Source organism: Hippocampus bargibanti, linkage group LG09, assembly GCF_051943395.1.
Source record: "Hippocampus bargibanti isolate YZ-2025 linkage group LG09, ASM5194339v1, whole genome shotgun sequence".
NCBI classification, from domain to species: domain Eukaryota; kingdom Metazoa; phylum Chordata; class Actinopteri; order Syngnathiformes; family Syngnathidae; genus Hippocampus; species Hippocampus bargibanti.
In genome coordinates, this window is record NC_142742.1 from 21350557 (window position 1) to 21366154 (window position 15598).

General features: G+C 43.5%; 1 protein-coding gene across 1 annotated transcript; it reads right to left on the reverse strand.

Annotated features, from left to right (window-relative positions):
* Positions 1 to 1385: 1385 nt before the first annotated feature.
* Positions 1386 to 6108, reverse strand: LOC148893959 (creatine kinase, testis isozyme-like). Its single transcript, XM_089003639.1, has 8 exons — positions 5994 to 6108; positions 4051 to 4238; positions 3818 to 3972; positions 3618 to 3750; positions 2390 to 2561; positions 2202 to 2325; positions 1935 to 2124; positions 1386 to 1842 (listed from the first exon to the last, which is right to left on the reverse strand). Exons 1-8 carry the CDS (start codon positions 6014 to 6016, stop codon positions 1664 to 1666), a joined length of 1164 nt encoding a protein of 387 aa, XP_088859765.1. The 5' UTR covers positions 6017 to 6108; the 3' UTR covers positions 1386 to 1663.
* Between the last annotated feature and the right edge of the window lie 9490 nt (positions 6109 to 15598).

Genomic DNA, 15598 nt, shown 5'->3' on the forward strand with positions numbered 1-15598 from the left:
AGACTGTGATTCCCAGGAACTTGAAGGTCTCAACGGTTGACACCAAGCAGTTGGATAGTGTGAGGGTAGCTGTGGTGATGGATGTTTCCTGAAGTCCACGATCATCTCAACTGTCTTGTGCGTGTTCAGCTCCAGGTTGACGGCTGCACCAGAGCTCCAGCTGCTCCACTTGTTGTCGGTACGCACTCGTTGCCATCTTTGATGAGACTGATGACCGTGGTGTCGTCTGCGAACTTTATGAATTTGACAACTGGGTGCGTTGAGGTGCAGTCGTTTGTGTAGAGAGAGAAGAGCAATGGAGAGGACGCATCCCTTCGGGGCTCCAGTGCTCGTGGTTCGTGTTGTGGATGATATATTTCCCAGTCTGACCTGTTGTGTCCGTCCTGTCAGCAAGCTGAGGGTCCACTGGCAGATCGTAGGGGACACACAAAGCCGGAGAAGTTTGGGGATGAGGAGTTCTGGGATGGTATTGAACCATCGCAACCATTGTGAGGCTAAAGCGTAATGGATTAAGGAAATCGGGGATTGGAAATTCTTCTAACCTATTATTTCACAAGTTGGGCCTTTTTATAGCTGCTGCATTGCTTGCAATTTGCAGGTCATCCATTTTCTTTGCTCCAAGGTCAACCACAATAAAGCTATTTTAACAAATTTGCACACAAAAACAATGTTTGGCCCAATGAAATTTAGTTTAAAATAAACCATTGCGAGGATCCCAATTTTCAAAATAGAATGCACCTTCTTAACCAGTTATTTGACCATCTGTGCTGTCTTTGCAAATGTCGTCAATCTGGACATGGCAAACACGTTTGTTCTCATCATTTTCAGCTGCCATGTTCTTGCCTCCAGATGCCACTTGTTTCATAACAGCGACTCAAACCATCAGAATTAAGCCAGTAGCAATCATACCTTAACTTCATGTAAAGCACACAACTTCTTTTCCTTTCAAGGGGTCGCCACAGCAAATCAGTAAACTCCATCTTCAGAGGTATGATGCGCATGTTTTGGCCAAGCTTTTACATCGGATGCCCTTCCTGACACAAGCCTCTCTATCCGGGCTTGGACCAGCACAAGACTTGTCCCTTTATGGCTACAGAACAAGCAACTCGCTCAGTAAAAGGCTCCCAAACACAAAATGGTCATCAGCACAGCAACAATCAAAAGAGCAAAAGTACCATTTGATGACAATGCTGATCTTACCATGAAATGGGCATGTCTCTCCCTATATTACATCACAAACAGGATTCAAAGTCTACGTTTACAGCTCATTGATTCATCTATTCACTCATTCACCAGTGACCTAAGGGGCCATGAGCAAATTCAATAATGCAGTACGGTGTATAAGAAGACTATAAAGTATTGACGTCCTAACCTGCTCTATATAACACAGCTTGATGTGTCTTAAACGTACCTTCCAGCCGTTGATGTTTGCTCTCTTCCTTTGTTTGAGAAAAGTCCCCCTCGTACTCTTCTTCCATACTTTTCGCAGACATTCAATTCAATTTGTATAAACTCTTGTAAAGCACACAACTTCAAGACTTTATTTAAATTTTCAGACATTTCATAACATCAAGCCCTGGTTTCTCACTTTTTATTGAGGGTGTTGGTGAAACAAGGACAAGTCATCTGGATTCTAAGGGAGGGTGGGGACAGACGGTTGGTTCTACTTCTGGGTAGGCATTAATTCCTCGATTGACTCTCCCGCCTCAAGTTTCTTTTCCATCTCCACTAGCAGCTTGACACCATCGACAACCATCTGCACCAGCTCCACCTCAGAGAAGCCGAGTCTGTCGGCATTTGAGATGTCAAAGACTCCATCCACGGCATCAGTGTCCACACCACCTATTGGGTAAATAGATGACAGAATTTAGCGAACAAAAGTTCAGGGACGGACCCCAAATGACTGGAACACCCACGATAAAGCAAAACCATACCAGTTCCACGTTTCTGCAGCCTCAGCCTTTTGAGGACCTCTTCAAAGTTAGAGTCTTTGCTCATGTTTGGGAGCTTCACATGCACACCAGCACGGAGACCAGTGCCCAGGTTGGATGGGCAAGTCAGGATGTAGCCTAGGTGCTCATTCCACATGAAAGAAAAGCCTTTGTTCTTGAACAAAGACTCAATCTAAAAAACACATCGAGCACATTATTCATAGCATTCAACTCATTTTTCATCAACAATTTCAGTGTGGTTGACCAAACCTCTGTGAGTCCGGTGCAGAAGCGAGTAAACACTTCCTTCAAGTTCCCACCCATCTGCATCGAGATCACTCGTAGATGGTCCTCTTCATTCACCCATACCAAAAACGTCTTGTTCTCATTATGCCTTGAAAGACAAAACGTTTTTTTTTTCTTTTTTCCATTTCCACATACATAAAAGAACGTCTCACCAGATGCCTCTGGCATCAGGCCAGTCACGGGCCATTCTTGAAGCCAACAGCAGCGGAGACACGGGTTTGTCGAATAGCAAGTGGTCGTCAATCATCTGTTGCTGCTCAGCTTCTGACAAGTCTCTTAAGGAAAAGTACCTCCCCTGCAGGTCTCCAGTTAGCGAACCCAGGACTGCAGAAAGGATTTTTTTGAGTAATTTATTGACCAGGGATGGACAACTTGATTGCTGTGGGGGGCTACAATTTTTGATCAGTACTCCAGAGGGCCCACATATGACCACACACTTCATCATTAATTGCAGAACTTAATTTAAAGGAGCAAAATCGTCCTCTAAACACATTTTCATGCACATTTAAAAGATCCAACAAGTCCAACAAGCACAACTAATTTCCCAGTGCAGAGGTTGTTCTATGAAAATTGCCATTCAAGGATGGCACAAAACTGCTCAACAACAAACAAATATTAACTCATTCACTGCCATTCACAAATTTATTTGGGAATTGAAAATATGACAGAGTGCGATTCCCGAATTTGTTCAGGTTTCGTTTTTTTCTTGTTTGGGTGCCGATAAAGCAATGACCATGGCCTCTGGCAATGTATTTTCCCTTCCACAAGGGGGCAGCCTTTCCCTTTTTCCATGTTAGCGCTTTGTTCCAGCTTCAGCTGTTGTAAGAGCGCTATATAAACTATTATGTATATTGCATTGTATTTTGGACCGCCATCCTCATTTCAAGCTCATATAACTCCAGACCCATATTATTTAGAAATGAACTCTTTTTCTGATGAAAAATAACAACAACCCTGGCACTGGAGGACACATTTTTGCACATGCCTGGCAGTGAATGACTAGAACAGATTTTTCCGCAAAGAAAAAAAATTGACAAACTGATATTTTCGACTATTTTTGAAACTGATTTAATATAGGTCAGCCATCTAGTGGTGAGTGGTGATATTACAACTATACAACAATAGTTATACTAACAATAGTTGACTCATCACTATTTGGCATCCGAGGATTCTCAATCATGTTTTTCAATATTTTTTTCATGTTCTGGATGTTTCACTTTTCTACCAAATCTCATGGTTAACAGTTCAGCTTTTCAGTCTTTTTTATATAATTTTGTGATTTAAAAAAGCTAAAATATAACATGAATTATCAAGGGGTGACTGAAGAGTGTGGCTGCCACAGGGTCAACACAAAATGCAACCCCACTTCTTTTTCTATACCTTCAACAGATAGTTTCTCCACGGCCCGTCTCTCCCCTCGTCTACAAAGTGGTGGCAGGCAGAAGCCACGGATACTCCGGCCTGTTCGGACTCTGGAGCTCAAAACATATTCCGGGTCCAGATCATCGCCCCCCTTTCACGAAAGAGAATTTTGTGATCATACTCTAAATCAGCACTGGATGTTCCATGTGATACTTTACCATGAGATTCTCTGGATTGAGGTCAGTTTTATGCATGTCTGTTGGTTTGTATCCTCCATGTCGGTCCTCAATGACAAGGTCAAGCAGTTCTTTGAAGACCTCATACGACTCCTCATCTCCGGCCACACAGCCCACAGTCATAATAAAGGGGTGACCTACACACATCACAGCATGTGATATCAAACAATGCCATGTTTGCATGCTCAAGTGGACTAGAGTGGGATGTGATTTACCTGGATTATCCACGCCTGTCTGGATGACGCGGTCTACAGTAAATCCATTGGGGGTGGTCCGATCCCTCAGGGTTTTGTACATGTCCATGTTTAAGAACTTGGCCATGTGGTTGTTGTGTTGACTGAGATCTGGGAACTCGTCCTCTGCCGTCAGCCCTTTGAGCTGAAGGTTGGCCATTTTTTGACAGCTAAACAATTTACAGACACACATTATATAGTGAGGCTCGGACACGTTTAACATGGTTGATTTGATCCTTCTGAGGCATAGGGAACAAAATGCTAACTTAGCATGCAAATGAGACTTCTTTAGTAATTAACAAGGAGGCTAAGAACTGACATTTAGAACAAAAAATAGACAATTTTTAAATAAATATTTTTGATACAAATGCCAAACTTAACCTAATTTAAGAACCTCTAAGCATGATAGTTCTAAACATTCCAACAAAAACCACAGACAGCTTCTAGTCACAGCATCATGTCTAAGGTTTGATGGAAACTTAAATTCCCTCAAATTTTCGAGTCAATAGTTTACTACTGAAATAGTGTACTTGCCTTAAAGTTCAAACAAGAAAATACAGGGAGTTCCTAGGCACAGTAGCATCTTAGAAAGTTAACAATTACAAGGCAAAGAAAACAAGTTTAACTCTTTTAGAGACAGTTTCCAGTGTGAACAGCTATTCACATTATTTTCTTTCATTTGAATTAATCTTCCAAGTCGCAGTTGATCATCAACCACACCAATGGACCCTCATGTGCGCTGCCATCAACTGCCATGTTTTTTCACGCCTAAAAATGAACAACGCTTGAGGGAAAAAAAACCATGATGGAGATTGTTGTTTCTGCATTTAAGGGTTACATTGTTATCAAGCTGAATTTTAAAAAGGCCAATACCACATGTCTCAAAATGCCAAACATAGTCTATTCAAATATCTACGCGGGCGAGTGAAGCGACCAGGTCACTTTTACACAATGATTGAGTCCCAAATAACACAAAGGGTATAGTCAGCTCAGAGACACAGCCAAAGGGGCAATGTTATTCCGAGGTTTTATGGATTGCCAAAGCGAGTGCCTCTTGATGGACCAGATGGGCTGGCCCATGTGTGGACAAGTAACAGGCACTGAGCTCCACTTCAGATTGGATGCCAAAGTATCAGGACAGATCACAAACTGCCCTTTTTTGCAAGACACTTTCTTCAAGCCTGGCTACATCTTTACAATGCAGTGTTTTTTAATTTTTTTTTTTTATGCAGGACAATGCTCCATACTGGAGCTCTCCACAGCAGGGCTAACCAGTAAAGTCCTAAAAGATAAAAGAATAATGGCACAACTCATGAATTCATCCAATCTCAAACCTCTGTTGACATGTGTTGGGCCCTTCTGAGAGATTTACGGTGTAGGAAAACAGTATACGGTACTTCTCTTGATGCCCCACCACAAATAAATAAATAAATAAATAAATAAATAAATAAATAAATAAAGGGATCAAGAACCTGACAAGCTACTTGGGTAACAGGCTTGATATTTTCTGGAGTCTAATTTACAAATTGATATATTTTTTAGACACTGATTTGCTGTGGCGACCCCTTGAAGGGAAAAGCCGAATGGAAAAGAAGATATTATATTTTTTAACGTATTTTCATAATTCTGCACTTATAACTCAAGCACACGTTACCTAAAAGCAACATAGGAGTTGTACAATCTTTTCTATTTACGGTTGAGGCGTGTAATGTTTTAAATTGACATTGACCATGTAGATATTTAAGACGACATCTCAAAAATAGATAGCAAGTAACTCATAGAAGCAGAATACGTTTCCAGCATGTTATTGTGACTTTCTGATGCAAGCGATACCATCGCTGTGCTGTGACATTAATTATAGTTACACAAGAGACATAAATCGGGAATTTTGATCAAATACATCAAGGTGGAGCATCTCAACTTACACTTGGTCAATCGTGTCTGACATGTTTCCGTCTTCTTTACAGACCCAGCACGACTAATATTTTAATTGCCACTCTCCGGGGATGCACAGACGTATTTGTCCACCTCAACGAGTACGTGCACACACATACACGCACGCACGCATATGGTTATATACAGCCACGTGTGGGCCTATAAAGCAAGGTCGTCAGCAGCATCAAACTATGTGATAAAGGTGACAAAACACGACGCGGACGAACACAGAAAGACATCGTGTAGTCGTCGTTGGCTTTGTGCAGCAACTTGTTCCATCAAGGCGTAATTTTCGTTATTTTGACGGAAAATCTAAATTCTTATGAAAAACAACTAAACCATGCTATAACCGCAGACGCTCACCAACACATGTTTTTTTTAACATGTTGTTGTCCGTAGAAAACGGATTAAAAGCGTGTTTAAATTCAACTACTGTATTGATCCCAATGTGCAATTGATGCCTGAAAGTGTCGCTGGCGAAAAGCAGACAAGATCGTTGCGGATTTGCACTTCCAAGGTTAATAAATGTAAATTTCTCCACTGCGAGACTAATAAAGCAAATCCAAATGCGTGCATCATTGAAAATATATTTATACTGTTGATGAAAATATATTCTTACGGTTGAGAACATTTGCCGTGTGAGACCAGTGATATTAATCAATTTTCAATTTACGGTAAATCACTGTTGATAACACGAGACATTTATATACCGTAATCTGTGACCCTTATGTTTTACTGATTAGGATTTATTCACACGTCATAACTGTTCCTAAAAAATCCAAAAGTAGTAGTTCCATTTATAATTGCATTTTCTATGCTGTTTTGTTCTCGATTGTAATATTTTTATAGTGTGTGTGGGGGTATTTTAGTTATGTATGCATTTGGGAAAGTGTTGTAAACACCTGTATGGGATGTCTACTTATATTATGAGAAGGCTAGACTGATAAGTATAAATAATTGTTGCAAAGAGTTTTAACATTTGTTAAAAAAAAAAAAAAAAAAAGTTGCAAAATTGCTGTATGTATACGATTTTATTTTTTAAGGACAACCAATGTGTTGCTTTGTGTAAGCGGGTTCGGTAAATGATACAACTTCTGGATAGAGTTGAGGTTCTTTATTAGGACGGCTGTGTTGGTTGGAGGGAGAAGGCAATTGACATGTGTGGCTCTCGTAGGCTCTCATCAGACTGACTTGCAGCAGCGTGCATGCTCCTTTAATCTGAAGCCAGGCATCACTAGTAGAACATGCAAATACGATTTGCTCATATCATTACATCTCCCTTTCTTAATTGAATTATTTACTTTTAACAAATGTAATGAGTTTAATTATGTCAGTAATTAGCAAACTTAAACTTGAATAAAGTCTTTCTAAATTTTGCAACAATAAATGAAACATTCACATGAAACATTCACATCATTTTTTTCACCATGATCACTTAGAAAAACATGTTAAATGGTTTCAATCAGTCTCTCAGGTGGTTTCACTTTTGTTGAGGGTTTTCGGATAGCATGTCCTGGATTTAGAGGTGTTACAACAGTCTCTGTTACAGTCTCTGTTCGTTGACTTGCTATGGTTGGTTCTTTGAGAAGATCTCGGCGGTTTCTTCTTAAAACAGCACCTTCCTCTGTCTGAATGTCGTATGACCTTGGTTGGACCTGACGCAGAACAGTTCCGGGTGAAGTCCACAGGCTCCTCAGGGCTCGGAACGCTGCCTACAAAGCTGGCGATGAGCTGGGCCTGAGGACAGCCAGGGCCAACCTGTCACGTGGCATCAGGATGCCCAAGAGACAGCACTCCAGGAGGATCGCCAACCACTTCAAAGACAGCAGAGACACCAGGAACCTGTGGCATGGGATACAGACCATCACAGACTACAAGCCCACTCCACAGACCTGCGAGAACTCCACCACTCTGCTGAACCAGCTGAACGACTTCTTCGCCCGCTTCGAGGCAGACAACAGCACTCCAGCACAGAAGACCCCACCACCTCCCGGCGAACAGGTGCTGACACTGTCCCAGGACAGCGTGAGGCGATCCCTTAGAGGGACCAACGCACGAAAAGCCCCGGGTCCCGACGGCATTCCTGGCCGTGTTCTGAGAGACTGCGCTGTGGAGCTCACAGATGTCTTCACGGACATCTTCAACACCTCTCTGAGCCAGGCTGTTGTGCCCATGTGCCTCAAAGCCACCACCATTACCCCGGTCCCTAAGAAGTCGTCCCCCACCTGCCACAATGACTACCGCCCGGTCGCAATCACTCCCATCCTCATGAAGTGCTTCGAGCGGCTAGTTATGAACCACATCAAGGCTGCCCTCCCCCCCAACCATGACCCCTTCCAATTTGCATATTGGCCCAACCGCTCGACCGATGATGCCATCTCCACTGCTCTCCACACAGCGCTCACCCACCTGGAGACCAGAGACTCCTATGTCAGAATGCTGTTCATCGACTTCAGCTCAGCATTCAACACAATCATCCCCCATCAGCTCACCAATAAACTGAGCAAACTGGGGATCAGCACCTCCCTGTGCAACTGGCTGCTGGACTTCCTGACGGGGAGACCACAGGCAGTCAGAGTTGGCGACAACACTTCCAGCACCATCACGCTGAACACAGGGGCCCCCCAGGGGTGTGTGCTGAGCCCCCTCCTCTTCACTCTGCTCACGCACGACTGCTCACCATCATCACCCAGCTCCAACCTCTTCATAAAGTTTGCGGATGACACGACTGTGGTGGGCCTCATCAACAACAACGAGGAGACAGCCTACAGGGACGAGGTCAGCCGCCTGGCCACGTGGTGCAAGGACAACAATCTCCGTCTGAATGTGGAGAAGACGAAGGAGATTGTTGTGGACTTCAGGAGAGTGTGCCCCCAGCATGCTCCACTAACCATCGACAGTGCTGCAGTGGAGAGAGTGAGCAGCACCAAGTTCCTGGGAGTGCACATATCCGAAGACCTGTCCTGGAGCCACAACACGGCATCAATGGCCAAGAGATCCCACCAGCGCCTGTACTTCCTCCGCAAGCTCAAAAGAGTTGGAGCCCCGACCCCCATCACGACCTCCTTCTACCGTGGTACCATAGAGAGCATCCTGACCAGCTGTATCACCGTGTGGTACGGCGCCTGCACCGTGTCCTGCGTAAGACTCTGCAGCGCATCGTGAGGACAGCTGAGAAGATCATCGGTGTCTCTCTCCCCCCCTTCAGGACATCTACAACACCCGCCTCACCCGCAGAGCCATCCGGATCGCTGGCGATCCCACCCACTCCTCCCACAGCCTCTTCAGCCGGTTGCCATCGGGTCGGAGACTGCGGAGTCTCCGAGCCAAGACCAGCAGGCTCAAGGACAGTTTCTGCCACCAGGCAGTCCGGAGACTCAACTCCCCCCCAGCCCTGCCCAGCCTGCCCCTTCCCACTGCCACACTCACCGAACTCTGAGTACACACTACATGCTGTACGATCACCCTGAACTCTGTTTTTTTCTTCTTTCTCATTTTTTTCTGCAAGACCTCACTTCAACCCTTTCTTGTTGTTCGTTTTTGCATTACTACATTACGTCACTTTATATACGTCACTTCCTCACTTTACATATGTCACTACCTCACTTTACATACGTCACTGCCTCACTTTCCATACGACACTACCTCACTTTACATACAGAAATTACATGTATTGTCTGTTGTCTATTGTATGTCTTTTTTAGCCACGTTATAAGTGCCTTGCATGTCTTGCACGCTGGGTCCGAGAGGACATTAATTTCATCTGTGCTGTATGTCATGCATATTAGCATATTTGACAAGCTGACTTTGACTTCCTTTCTGTGACCATGTGTCTGTTTTGTCTTTGTACCGTACTTGGTCACCGGTGTGTAGTTCAGGTAGGTTCCGTGTTCCTCTGTCATGGTAGAACTTTTGTTTTTGTTTCTGTTGTTCTTTGATCTTCCTCACTTTCTCCCCTTCCTTTGGATTTGCAGGTTTTCCGGGATGGGTAAGTTGGATCTCAGCACGCGTCCCATGAGTAGCTGGGCCGGGGACATACCACAATCGAGCGGCGTTGTGCGGTACACCAGCAAGCTCTGGCAGAAATCCGTTCCACTGTCTGCTGCCTTGTACATCAGCCGTTTCACAGTCTTGACAGAACTTTCCACCAAACCATTGGATTGTGGAAACTGTGGACTTGAGGTTATGCTGAGGTATGCAAGTACAAAGACAAAACAGACACATGGTCACATACACTTGGTTTGCAATCCCGTTTCTAGCAAATATGGCCTTCATGCATGTTATCACTGCTTCTGCTGTTGTAGCTTGCAGTCTGCAAACCTCTGGATACAAGGAGTAGTAGTCTGTGACCAAAAGATAATCTTTACCTTGACACGAAAACCTTGAGCACCCACCTTCTGGTATGGTCTTTCTGGTGCTTTGTGTGGGTGTAGTGGTTCTGCCGGTTGATTTGCTTGATATTTGAGGCAAATTGTACATCTCGACACTTTATCTGTGATGTCTTGATTCGTTCTGAGCCAGAACATCAGTTGTCGTGCTCTTTTCTTGCACTTTTCAATTCCAAGATGTCTTTCATGGATCTTTTTGAGCATTTCACTTCTCAAAGTCTTTGGAATGACAATCTTACTGCCTTTGTTTATGATGTCATCCACTACAGATAACTCCATCCTGTAGTTCCAATATTCTGCTGCGTCTGGTGAACAATTTTGTTTGACTTTGGGCCATCCATTTTTGATGATTTGTTTCAATTGTTTCAGTGTCTCATCTTTGTTTGTCTCCATCCGTATAATCTCCATCTTTGCATCTGCAACTGGCAATGCACTTGTGATCATGTGTACGTAAGCTTCGACTTCTTCATCCAGTTTAGCCTTCGAGTGCTCTTTCGGGTAAACAGCTCTGGATAGCGTGTCAGCTGTATACATCAGTTTTCCAGGGGTGTATGCAAGCTTCAGTGAGTAACGTTGCAGCCTGATCATCATTCACTGTATACGGAGTGGACAGTCATTTAGTCGCTTTTGAAACAATGCTATTAAGGGCTTGTGATCAGTCTCCGCGCTGATTTCTTGTCCTGACACAAATTGATGAAATCTCTCACAGGCATACGTGATGCTGAGCAGTTCTTTTTCAATCTGTGTATAACGTGTTTACGGATCCGTCATCGAACGCGATGCATATGCTACGGGTTGCCAGTCTTCATGTTTTTGTAGAAGTACTGCACCAAGCCCACTCTGTGATGAATCCAATGATATTTTGATTGTTTTTTCTGGATCATATATTTTTCGTGGGTCTGGTCTGATCATAGAATTTCAGTACTGCCTTTTCATGCTCATGATTCCATTGCCATTCTATCTTCTCAGTTAGTTGTCTCAGTGGGGCCATCTTTTCTGACAGGTTTGGTATGAATTTTCCCATGAAAGTGATCATCCCATTAAACCGTTGCACATCTTTTTTGCATTGTGGCCTTGGCATGTTTTCTATAGCAGACACTTTTCGTGGATCTGGTCTGATACCTTCACTGCTTAAGATATCTCCCACAAATGTCAATTCTGTTGCACCTAGCTGACATTTCTCTTTATTCAGCTTCAGGTTTGCTTTTCTTGTTGCTTCTAGCACAGCTTTCAGTCTCTCGTCATGTTGAGCTCTGGTGGCACCCCAAATGATGATGTCATCCATCGAGGTATCAACTCCTTCCAAGTGCTCATATATCATGATGATTGTTTTGGTAGTCTTAGGAATCTGTATCTTCCAAACGGAGTGTTGAAAGTACATAGTTTGGAACTTGGCTCATCCAGCTTCATTTGCCAAAATCCTGAAGAAGCATCTAGCTTGCTGAAATACTTTGCCTTTGAAAACTGTGCCATAATCTCTTCACGAGTAGGTAGCTTGAAGTGTTCTCTCTTGATGGCTCTGTTTAGATCTCTTGGATCCAGGCATATTCTGAGTTTTCCATTCTTTTTGTCCACGACAACAAGGGAACTGAACCAGTCAGTCAGCTCATCAATTTTCTTTATTACATGCTTGTTCTCCATGTTGTCCAATTCGGATTTTAGCTGCTTTTGAAGAGCAAATGGGACTTTCCTGCATGGATGTATCACTGGTGGCACACTTTTGTCCACTCTGATTGTGTGTTCTCCTGGTAGGCAGCCTAACCCTTGAAACAAGTCTTTGTACTGCTCCATCAGTTGATCATATGCTGTCTCTTTTTGTCTATCCACAACAAAAACTCTCTTCACTAGGTGTAGTCTCTCACATGCCGACAATCCTAGTAGACCCTGCACATCCCTTAGAACTATGATGAAAGATAGCTTATACAATTGGCCTTTATGTGTCACATTCACAATGCATTTTCCTTTCATTGGTATGACTGAACCCGCATAAGCTGTTACTTTCATATTTGCTTTATGTATTTTTGGTCTCGGCCTGATCTTCATGAAATCAGTCTCTGAAATGACATTCACATTGGCTCCAGTATCCAATTTGAATTTTAGATGAATCTTGTTCACTTTCAGCGTAGTGATCCAATCTCTTTCTTCTCTTTCATCTTTTACAGCATTCACATAAAGTTCCTCCACTTCATAATGATCATCTACTGCATCTACCATGCCTTTCGTGTCTTGGTTACTGCAGCAACGAGCATAGTGATTTGCTTTGTTGCAGTTTTTACATATTTTCCCATATGCCGGACACTGCTTTGGGGGATGTTGCGTACCACAACGAGTACAAGATTTTTGTTTGAGTATCCTATTTTTGTTGGGTTGTCTCACTCTTGCTTTGATCTCAGCAGTCTTGTTTTTGTTTAATCTGTGTGCATTTCTTTCCACTGCATCCACATTGCAGCTAGAATCATTTAGCAGCTCTTTAGCCTGTGATTTAACAGTCTCAGCGGCTCTACACAGTGCTAAGGCTTTTCCAGGTCCAGATCTGATTCTCTGAGTAGCCTTTCTCTCAGTTTATTGTCTGTAATGCCACACAGTGATTCTGTTAATCCACCGAACTCACATGTCTTTGATCTGTTTCTCAGCCCATAATTTGTAAAATCACTTCAAATAACTTATACATTTTACAAACATTCCACCGCATATATCTATATTTTACATTTTAAAATGTGCGCTGAATATTCATGAAGTCTTGTTTTTAAATTGTTGCAGATGCCGGAAGTGACATCCCAGAGGGAACTCACCTGATCGAGAAAACGATACACAGTGCATTTTGGGTACTTAGTTTCGTCTGAAAACACTGTTGATCGTGAAATTACAAGGGAAAGTACATAAATAACGCGATGGTGAATCATTGTATGGCAGCCATTTGCGGTAACACGCATAAAGAAGGTGTAAGTTTACATAAATTCCCAGCGGACAAACCAGCCATTTCCAACGGACCAGAGCAGTATAGCGCCAGCCGAGGAGCTCCCCGGAGTATGCAAATCCCCGCTTGGATAACCGCTGTCATCCTCTCAGCCTGACAATGGGTAGAAAGTTGCTTCAAGTGGTGAAAGAGAGCAATCATCATAATAGTGGAGCAAACCGATCGAACAAACATCCAGCTGCTGTTAGCTCGTAGCCGTGGAGCACAAGCTGAAGGACAACGAGGAGCTAACCGGAGTTAGCGTTCAATAACCGCTGTCATCCTCTCGTGTTGTTTCTGCTCCTCTCGAGGTTGATCATCCAGCTTGTAAATTATTTTGTTCAACGTATATGTAAAATGGAGCTCTTCCAAGTCAAAGATGATTACATTCTTCAGAACGTGGACCGAGCCTTTGGTGTAGCCGAAAGGATGCTTCGATGACAGTAAAACCTGGTACGTGTCATTCCGACAGTCTGTCTTTTCTTTGAATCAAACACAAATGCTTTTCTTGACCCCGTGATTAAATTCTCGATTTGATGTGAATTGCGATTCGCTACAATTTTCTTATTATGAACTCCATTGTATAGAAGGCTATTCATATGTAAGTTCGTAACTCTTCATCTTGAAAGTTTAAATATTTTTTTTGCATGCACAACATTTAAATCTGCATTGATGTTGACATCTTGTTTCTTATTATTTGTTATTCACGTCCTTATATGCCACATATCACCAAAGTTGATGTTATACAGTATTGCTAATTCACGGAGCTTCATATACTTTATATATGTCGTGTCCTTCACCAGTTTTGTCGCTCTAATTGTTATGGAAGGACTTCGTTAATCGATCGCAAACACTTATGCATTCCCTTTCAGAACTATTTGAATCGTATTCATAAGTGGATAAGTAACAAGAAGGGCTCTTTTCCAAATCTGAACTCTCTGAAGCCATTGTTTTGATTCTGGAGCAAGGCAGTTTGTGAAGGAGTTTCCTGACGAGACGTTACGAACATGGGGGCGGGACATTCTGAATCTCTCCAGTTTTGAGCTCATTTGTGGCAGTTTTGGGCAACAAAGGCATTTTTATTGGTGTTTTCTGTTTGACTAAAAATATCAACCGGCGTATTTTCGGTGTTTTAGATGCTGTAAAACGGTTTTCTGATGTCAGTTAGAAAACAGAAAAATGGTTTTGGTTGTCCTATAAGCATCATATACCTTTTTTTACAATGCATTTCAATGGGGGGAGTCAAACTCAAATTCAGACAGGGCTAATATTCAAATAAAGAACATTGTCGAGGGCCAGCCCATTTTTTATATTAATTTGTTTGTTGTTATTATCTTTACTGTATTAACTATCCTAATATATTACAATTGGATTTTTGCTTCAATACTGAAAACAGAACAGGTTCAAGAAAATAATAAAAACAAAAACAGAAAAATATCAGGCTTCTATAACTTTCACTTCATTCATTTTAATTGTAGGCTGTAAATGTCGCCAACACCTAAACCATACAGTGATGCCTCGGTTTACGAACACTTTCGCTTACGAACATTACATTCTCAAGAATATAATCTTGGCATACAAACTAGTTTTCGGTGGACGAACCAAACCACACAGCGCCACAGTGGCTGGCGGACTGGTTTTCGGCAGATGAACACCAAACCACATTGTGTCAGGGCTTGCGGCCAGGACTCGAGTGACGAAGGAAGGTGGGGCAGTTAGCTTCCAGGGTAGACGGAGAGTCGGTAATATAGTCAGAAGGCACAATCAGTGAATGACAAACAGCTGTGGGAGCCCAGGTGAGTGATGATGGGAGGGGCCGTCTCCAGGGAGCAGCGGAGGAGGTGACGGGAGGGGCGGGGCGCACCCAGGACAGCGACGAGATGTGACAGTACCCCCCCCTCAACGGACTCCTCTTGGCGGCCCACCAGGTTTGGATGGGTGAGCCGCATGGAACGCCCGGGTAAGAGATGGGTCGAGGATCCAGGAACGTGGGACCCACTGATGTTCCTCCGGTCCATAGCCCTCCCAGTTGACCAGGTACTGCACTCCCCTGCCCATGCGCCTGGACTCCAGTATCTCCCGCACGGTGTAGACCGGTCCTTCGTCCAACATCCGGGGGATGGGTGGAGGCTAAGTAGCTGTTTTCCACTGGCTTGAGGAGGGAAACTTGGTCACCGAGACCGGGCTGAGGATGGCCTCGATGGGGAAGGGACCCGTGAAGCGTGGGCCCAGTTTGGCTGAAGTCCCCGCT

What these genes read in the sequence shown, in the direction of transcription:
- LOC148893959 (XM_089003639.1), bottom strand. Translation starts at nt 6,016, where the DNA reads ATGTCAGACACGATTGACCAAGT. An exon ending in TCAGACACGATTGACCAAGT is followed by an intron (nt 4,239 to 5,993) that starts GTAAGTTGAGAT and finishes TAAATTGTTTAG; the next exon opens with CTGTCAAAAAATGGCCAACC. An exon ending in GACAGGCGTGGATAATCCAG is followed by an intron (nt 3,973 to 4,050) that starts GTAAATCACATC and finishes TGATGTGTGTAG; the next exon opens with GTCACCCCTTTATTATGACT.